This window comes from Uloborus diversus, chromosome 3 (genome assembly GCF_026930045.1).
Source record: "Uloborus diversus isolate 005 chromosome 3, Udiv.v.3.1, whole genome shotgun sequence".
NCBI lineage: Eukaryota > Metazoa > Arthropoda > Arachnida > Araneae > Uloboridae > Uloborus > Uloborus diversus.
In genome coordinates, this window is record NC_072733.1 from 25,558,764 (window position 1) to 25,568,198 (window position 9,435).

Sequence of the window (9,435 nt, forward strand, 5' to 3'; positions counted from 1 at the left end):
TGGGATTGGGAATCACTGAAGAGATAGAGTAATTCAGAAAATATTTCTAATTTCGCATGTCAACAATTTTTTCATTGCATAGCCTCATCAGCAAGTACTGAACTTATCTTTTCAAATATTGACATGATACAAAGCAAGCTACAAACTGGTAACACAAATTGGTAATTGCGAATGAAAGCTAAAATTCTAAGGATAAACGGCTTGCTGATGAAGCATTTGACAATCATTAAATATTTTTCAATCTATGCACATTGATTGTCATATTAAAATTTTACAGTATGGCTGTTATGCATTGCTGTATTTATTTATTTTTCTTTTCTTGTTCTGCTTTATGCAATAACTTAATCTAAAAACATTTTTACTGTTATATTTCTCGAGTTTTTTTTTTTTTTTTCTTTTTGATTTCACTCTATAGTAAAATATTTGTACACTGCATGTTTTTATGGATATGTTAATGTCATACAAGTAAGGAAAAAACTACTACTTTAGTACAGTTGTGAGCACTATGAACAGCTTACCAGAAGAGACTAGAATAAGCAAGGGGGTCAATAGCTTTAAAAGGGCCATTAACCCTCATTGGGGACTAAATTAACTAGAAACAGCCCAGCTGCTCCCAGTGCCTGTTGCTGATCATCACATTTGTATTTGTATTACAAGAACAAATTTCATTTCATGGTAACATTTTCTTTACTAATATCAATCAGGATGACAGCACCAGTAACGGACAAAGGTCCAGTAACAGACAGTCATAAGTTTGGATTTAAATAACAAGAAATTTAGGCGAGTTAAACTAATGTTGCTGTGGCCAGTGAATACCGTGCAGTCATCTAGTGTTATCAGAGTGAATTTCATGAGTCAGTAGGTATTTACACAGCAGTAGTGGAAGGTTATGAATAGCTACCTCAAGATTAGCTGGTGTTTCATGCTGCAGCTAGCCATTTACGCTAAGAAGGTGAGTGCTTTCAACCATCATTTTTGTTGGGAATTCCAAATAATATTATCAATAATTCACGTTTATTTTGATATATTTGGCATTAATGAAATCCCCATTTTCTTTTATCTTGCAAAGTCACATATGCTAATTTCAATGTATGTAACGTATTTTCCGATCTTAGACACGCGCGTGCCTTACGTCATGAAATGACGAAGTTCCTTATCCATTTGATTGGCCGCCGTTCTAACATCGGGAAATGCGCATTTCACATGCAAATGACTTTGGCTGACTATATATGTTGCTTCTGTAGCTCAGTTGCTCTCTCTCGGTTAAGGCGCCGTATTTAAGTTTCGTAGTCAGCCAAGTCGGCTACTTGCTGTCATACTCTCGAATAGGTAATATTATTAATTATACAAATAATGGTTTTGCCTGTTTTACTAAACTAATTATGCTTCGAGAGAACTTATGTTGCAATATCATATTTCATATGTAAATAGCTCGCCAAGGATACCACTATATAATATCACCAAAGAGGAAATAAAGTCATAATTTCAAATACAGGTATTATTTTCTGAAAAGGACTCCAGTTACACTCTGCAACTAAAAATGCACTAATTAAATTAGTCATCGGTGCGATAACTTCATTGATAAAACCTCATCGCACAATAGGGTTATTGGCATCCAGCGCCCTCCTTGCGTTTTCTATTTGGAGTTGATGAATGAAACTGGCACTTATTGGTGATTTATAAAATTTCTCAGACGATGGGCCCTGAAAATTCAAAATGGAAATCAGAAAACTGAATCGGGATAACTACGCCGCGTGGACTGAAGATATGAAGGCAGTCCTGATGTGTAAGAACTGTTGGAGACTAATTTCCGGAAGTGAAGTAGAGCCAGCAAAAGATTCTGCCTTACTTCAAGATTTCCGTAAAAGAAGCGATAAGGCGTACAGCCTGATTTATTTAAATGTAAGTTCGGAGTACAAACCACTAATCAGTGATGTAGAAATGCCAAAAGAAGCTTGGAAGAAATTAGAAATTCATTTTAGACCTGATTCAAGAGCGAGAGTAATCAGCCTCACAGACGAGTTTTTTTCAAGATTGAGAAAAATAATGAAACAACTTCAAGATGCCGGTAAACCAGTTTCGAGTTACTATGAAGCTTTTCAACTTGTTCGATACATACCTGCTGAATTCGAAGGAATAGTTCAGTCTATATACCGGTGGGAAGACGCTGATTTCACATTTGACAAAATTCTCAAGGAACTTTTAGCCGAGGAATCCCGGTTGCAACAAGTTCAAAGAGACCGCAGTGAATATTCAAGTTCTGCATTAGCCGCCTCCCGTCGGACTTAAAATAATATGAAAGTCAAACTGTGTAAGTACTGCCATAAAATTGGGCACACAAGTGTTTTAAAAAGAAGAGGTTAAAAGAAAATAGCTTCATATGTTTTGCATCAGTAGCTGAAGAGGATCTAAAATTGTGCTGGGCCCTGGATTCGGCAGACTCAAATCACTTTTGCAACAACAAGAGACTGTTTCGAGATTTCCAGCCCGTGAAACAATATAGTATGGCTACCGCTCTTCAAGGATCCACCTGCAAAATCGAGGGAAAAAGAACAGTGGTCATGATCCTGAAATAAAGGTAACACAGAAAGAGTGACTTTGAATAATGTTTTGTATTCTCCCAAATTGCACAGAAATTTAATTTCAGCTTCATTAGTTGACTGTGCTGGTAATTCTTTTTATTGTAGAGGTGGTAAATTTATTGTGAAATCTAAATGTAATAGTCGAATCGTTCTTACAGCTAAATTGAAAGAGGGTTTTTATATTGTTAATCCTACGTATCCTCATTTTGATGCTTTTGCCAATTTCGTACAGAATTCCAAAAATGATAAAATTAATGATTATGTGACTAAAATTTCAACTTTTAAATACGGTGCTAGCAAATCTAAAGCTTCGGTAATGAAAAGCAAAAGTAAGACTTTTCCGAAAAATAAAGCAGATTTAAATTCCGACACCAGTAACTTTAAGGAGAGTTCAAAATATAGCCAATCTGATGAAATTAAAAATACTAATGTTTCTAAAAGTATTTTTACGGATGTTAAGTGTAATGAAATTTATAATGAAGCGCAGAGTCTTAATACCATTCCTACACCCGTTGCGGAATTAGGAAAATCGAGTTCTGCAAGTTCGAGCCAGATTCTAGATCCCGCTAAAATTGTCTGGGTTAGAAAAGCCGTTCTTCGTCCAGATAAATCGCGTACGAAAATTTATTATTCTATCGAGGGTTCAAATGCTAGGTTACGCTCACACAATGATGTGGAAAAATTCTGCATTTCACATAACATTGAGTATATAAAAGAAAATTTTAGTTTTTGCGGTAAAAATGACTTTTGTGGAATTGTTGATCCAATTGCGGCAGAATCTTCTCAATTATGACTACAACCTCAGATTCCTAAGAACTTTAATGAAGCACTAAAGACTCCAGAAGCTAATAAATGGCTTGAGTCTATGTCTCAAGAGATGGAAATTATTAAGAAAAGAAATGTTTGGAAGTTAGTGCCAAAACCAGTCAATTCAAAAATAATTGGATGTCGTTGGGTTTTCACTGTAAAACAAAATGATAAAGGGGAGGCAGTTAGATATAAAAGTCGCCTCTGTGCCCAGGGAAATCGGCAAACCAGAGGGGTTGATTTTGATCAGGTTTTAATCCAGTAATTAGTTTCTCATTAATCCGAATGTTCTTTTCAATTTTTGTATGTAAAATGAAATGGTTGCATAATCAGTTTGACGTAAAATGCGCATATTTATACGCTCCTTTAAAAGAAACCATTTATATATCGCAACCACAAGGGTTTAAGGATCCTCAAAAACCTGAATATGTTTGCAAATTAAATAGGGCACTGTACGGATTAGACCAATCAGGAAGGGAATGGTTTACTGAAATTCACAGTGGGCTACTAAATTTGGGTTTTCCATAAATTATCTTGGGCAAATTGTGTGTATATAAATTTGAAAATAATATTGTGTTAATACTTTATGTTGATGACATTGTTGTGTTTTGTAAAAATGAACAATATCTAAATACTGTCACTTCGAAACTCCAATCTAAATTTGATATAAAAATGCTAGGAAAAACTAGTAAACTTCTAGGAGTTGAATTTGAAGAAAGCAATGGCAATTTATTCATTCACCAACAGACATACATCAACAAAGTATGTGATACTTATAAGAATTTCAATTTCCCAATTGTTTCATTGCCTATAGGAGTTGGCACAGTTCTTTCAAAAACCCACTGTGCGGATTCAAAAGAAGAGATTGAAATGGTTTCTAAATTTCCCTATCGTAACATTTTGGGCTGTATTGCTTTTGTTGCGAGTAGAACACGGCCGGATTTAAGTTACGCCGTAAATATCTTGTCTCAATTTCAATCGAATCCAGGACTTATACATTGGAATGTTCTACTTAAATTACTCGGGTATTTAAGCTATACCTGCTCGTTAAAACTCTGTTTATCGAATGTTTCCGATTGGAAAATTGAATGTTTCAGCGACGCTGACTTCGCTGCAAATCGCGATGACAGAATTTCAATCGGTGGTATGACTCTTTTTATCGACAAATCTCCCATAATTTGGAAAACATTCAAGCAAAAATGTGTCAGTTTATCCACTATGGAAGCGGAGTATGTGTCGTTAACAGAGACAGCGAAAGAGCTTATCTGGATTGTTCGCATTTTTAATGAAATTGTAAATTTAAAGTTAATCAACTTGAAACCTAAATTTAAATTACTCTGTGACAATCAAGCTGCAATTAACTTTTCAAATTCTTCGATAGAGAACTGTAGAACTAAGCATATTGATATAAAATTGCATTTCTTGAGAAATTTAATTTATGAAAATTTATTTGATTTAAATTACGTTAATACGAAACAAAATTTTGCGGACCTTTTCACGAAACCTTTAAATAAAGTAAAATTAAATTCTTTTTTGAAAACCTTTTTGGTTTAAAAAAAGAAATTTCAAAGTCCAACAACACTTGAGTGTTTCTTGGCAAATTTTACTACAAACAAGGCTTTTCTTGAACAAATGTAATTACTTTGTCTTTGAAAATGAAATTCGGTATATTTGTACTTATTCATATGCATTTTTTAATTGTATCTTTCATTTTCTCGTATGCCTACCGGACATGACGTTTTGGAGCAAAAAGGACTTTTGAAGCTTCAACCTATTTCTGATGTCATGCCAAGGACTTCACATTTTTTTAAAAAGTTTAATTGCATTTGTGGAAAAAAAAATTGTAATATTTAGATACAGTAAAACCTGTAAAGTTGACCACCTGTCTATGTTGACCGCTTTTGTCAGGAACGGAATTAGCCCTATCTCATATAATGAAGGAAAAACCTCTGTAACTTGACCACCTCTCTATCGTGACCACCTGTCTATCTTGACCACTAATGTACGCCAAATTTGGTCTCGAGTATTGTAAAAAACCCTTTGAAAGTAGACCACTTGGTTTATTTTTTTAAACTTTCTTCAGCATTTTATTTTATTACTTATTTATTTATTATAATAATAATTTTTTTTTTTTTTTTTTTTTTGATAGCGTTCAAAGAACGTTTTTAATGCTTTAATGACATACTAGCATTTTACTAACTAAACAGCAGCATAAAGTTTATGCTGCTCTTTATTTTCCAAACTTGTTTTTCATTTGTTGTTCTATTTGAGATGGCTTTTCGTATTCTTTTCAATAAAAATAGATGTCAGTAGAAAAGTTCATAGTCTTTTCTTTCAGTTGCAATACGGTGTGGCAACACAGGAATTCTGCAAAAAAGAGCAGTCCCGGATCTATACATTTTTGGCCCCCTGCAAAAAAATATGTGGGCCTCTCCCTAGTGGCCAGCACTGTCTATTTGAAAAACGATAAGCCTTAGTGCTAGTTATTTTTTCTCTTTTTTCATCAATTTCTAGGGCTGTTAGCCCCTTTAAGGACGCGGGCCCCTCGCACTGCGGGTACGCAGATCTGGGCCTAGTAATAAGTAAAGTTACATGTTTCTGGTGCAAGGGATTAAGACATTTTAATTTTGCCTTTATGAACTGGGAGAGTCGAGCTTGTTGCTCTTTGTGCTATAAATTTTACATAAAAAGGCTTCAAAAAGAAAGTTAGTGGAACTTGAGATTAATAAAAAGTATGAAATATTAAGAGCAATTGAAAATGGAGAAAGCCAGAGAAAATTAGGTGGCATATATGGAATTTCTAAATCTACAGTGTCTAATATAGTTAAAAACAAGGGAAAATAACAAAAGTATTTGAATAGTATGTTTAATTATTGTTTCACTTTCAATAATGTTAAACAATGAAAGTGGAGCTGAACAGAAAGAGTAAGGGTGAATTCCTCAAAAAATGAATACATGGTGCAAGAAATGACGGAAAAAAACATTACCGCTCTTTATGAGTTGACCGCCAAAGTACTGCACCGCGAGTGGTCAACTTACACAGGTTTCACTGTACATTATGCTTTGCAAGAGGCGGGCCCTGTTGGGAATTCCAAATAATATTATCAATAATTCGCGTTTATTTTGATATATTTGGTATTAATTAAATCCCCATTTTCTTTTATCTTGCAAAGTCACATATGCTAATTTCAATGTATGTAACGTATTTTCCGATCTTAGACACGCGCGTGCCTTATGAAATGATGAAGTTCCTTATCCATTTGATTGGCCGCCGTTCTAACATCGGGAAATGCGCATTTCACATGCAAATGACTTTGGCTGACTATATATGTTGCTTCTGTAGCTCAGTTGCTCTCTCTCGGTTAAGGCGCCGTATTTAAGTTTCGTAGTCAGCCAAGTCGGCTACTTGCCGTCATGCTCTCGAATAGGTAATATTATTAATTATACAAATAATGGTTTTGCCTGTTTTACTAAACTAATTATGCTTCGAGAGAACTTATGTTGCAATATCATATTTCATATGTAAATAGCTCGCCAGGGATACCACTGTATAATATCACCAAAGAGGAAATAAAGTCATAATTTCAAATACAGGTATTATTTCCTGAAAATTACTCCAGTTACACTCTGCAACTAAAAATGCACTAATTAAATTAGTCATCGGTGCGATAACTTCATTGATAAAACCTCATCGCACAATAATTTTGCATTGTATAATGTGGATATGATTGCATACTGGAGGTATTTTTAATGTTTGAACTAATCTCATTTCGGTTTTCACATCTTTTTCACGTAAAATCGCTTCTAATGTGAGTTATCCTGTCTGTTACTGGGTATCATCAGTTTTTTTGGTATCTGTTACTAGGGTTCGGAGTTTTTTTGAAATTCAGCGAATAAAAATAGAATTGATTAATTCAGAGGATCCAGAAGCAGTCAAACCTTAGATGCAGCGGCGGATACAGCCGGCGGGCAACCGGGCACTTGCCCGGTGGGCCGGCCATGCTTGGGGCGGATTAACTAACAGCAAAGTCTTTCGAGCCTGTCTACTAACAGCAAAATGTAAATTTTGCGCGCATGTGTTTTGAATAACACAAATTCGCAAAACACAGCCTCAGCTCCTCTTTACGCATGGGCTAAAGATTGCTGGTGGAGGGAGGTCGGGCCGGCACCACAAGAGGGGGGGAGGGGGAATTTCTGAAATGGGGCTGCCCAGGGCCTGATTACCACACAGGCTGCCTAGGGCCCCATGTTCCTAAGGGGCCCCACATTTTTTAAAGAATTATGCATAGAATTGCAACGATATGAAAAATACATGTATTTTTTTAAAAATAAAAAATTATGACCTTTTAATTAGAAAAAATCTTCTTTAAGGGGAATTTTAATCATTCTGCCAGTAACGCATTTACTCGGTCATGATTATGAAGGAACCCAAAGGGGATTCTTAAATGCACATAAGTGATTTATACATACTTGTGTGATTCGACAAAGAGGCCTCGAAAAGTGCATTCGTGCTTTAAAAACGTAAATCAAACACTACATAGTCTTCAGGGGGCCTCCAAATTAATGTGGGCCTAATGCCTCACTTTTAGTTAGTCCGGCTTTGGGGCTGCCAATACCTTTTTAATAGTGTAATAAAAAAAATGAATAAATTAAAAAAAAAAAAAAACAGGGAAACCTTAGCGGTCGTAAAAAGTTAACCTTTTAAACGCCGTAATTCAAATTTTTAATTTTTACTCCTAATTTTTTGCTTAAATGTCTCAATTTACCTCCAGTATAGCTAACCTAAACATGTTTTGGCGAAAAAAATTTTTTAAATAGGAATTTCAGGATGTTCCCATTTGGGAACATCGGCGTTTGGAATGAAGTAAACGGGAGGATTGATCTCGAAACTTTATTACTTCGAAATGGATGAAAAAATATGAATATTTTTGTTTATTTTACATACTATTATACTTTTCTCTTCTGAATGACACTTTTTCTTCCTTATTGTCTATGGTATTGGGGGAAGCAAGATGAGCGGAGTCTCGTTTCACATTCAATGCCCGTTTTCGCTCGTTCTTCTGACAAACCGTACGTACAACGTCTCTGAGTGAAGGGGACAAGATAATGGTTATCTGTTTTTAAATTCAGAACAGGAAGATGTGATTTAGGTTCAGGTCTGCTTGACACCTTCACTGAGAGTTAATATATCAGCTAGATGTTGCATATAATCCAGATGAAGTATTTTGAAAAATAACTGCAGGAGATCCATTGCCTGAAGCTCGGGGAATTTTCCAGTCAATTTTTCGAGTTTTTTTCCCGGAAGATTTTCTTCCAACTTAGCATATTTTTTCCACCTGGGATAGGGTTCTTGTTTCCACTTCTTTGCTTCTGGAGTCGAGCATGAGGTTGTGTTTCCCTTTTGATATCCTGAATTGTGAAGCTGATCATCTGAACTATTTGAACCTGTATCTTCATCGCTAAGCATCAAGTCAACATGGCCGCAGACATCTTTAGGATAAACTTCATTTAAGGCTTCATCATTTATGTGTTCTTCATCACTCAGACTCGCGTGTTTATCAGGCAGCAAAATACAAAGATCATGCTCGTGTCCGTCATCAAGTTCGCTGTTGAATAAGCTGTGGAAATAATCTAACGCAGCTTCTAACGTTAAAAACTTGCGAGGCATCTCTAGATTGCTGTTTATACGGAATGATAGTTCAAAAACACTAAATAGATTAAAACTACATTATTCTGAGTCTAAAAACAAAATCGTTGGTACGTATGAGACTCGCTAAAAGAAACAGAACGCACGTGAGCCGAGTAATGATATGAAATGATGAAATGAGACTGGTCAAAGTTCATAAAAGGCCCTTATCTTTATCTACCCGTCAGTCACGAGATACATTTTAAAAGTGTGAAACACATACAATTCATAGAAAGTGAGTAGGGTAGAAAACAAGAATTCCAACCCCGAAAACGCGATTTACTTATAATAGAGAGAATGCATGAAGGCGGGTGTGAAGGTTATATTTACAATAGAATAGTGGTGTGAAGGGCAAGCTGA

The 9,435-nt window shown here is 35.4% G+C and overlaps 1 protein-coding gene across 1 annotated transcript; it reads right to left on the reverse strand.

Moving 5' to 3' along the window:
• Window positions 1–8,541: 8,541 nt before the first annotated feature.
• On the reverse strand, window positions 8,542–9,057 carry LOC129218288 (uncharacterized). Its single transcript, XM_054852523.1, has one exon. It carries the CDS (start codon window positions 9,055–9,057, stop codon window positions 8,542–8,544), a length of 516 nt encoding a protein of 171 aa, XP_054708498.1.
• Window positions 9,058–9,435: the final 378 nt, after the last annotated feature.

Excerpts from the sequence above, each read along its gene's own strand:
- LOC129218288 (XM_054852523.1), bottom strand. The coding sequence starts at position 9,057 with ATGCCTCGCAAGTTTTTAACGTTAGAAGCTGCGTTAGATTATTTCCAC.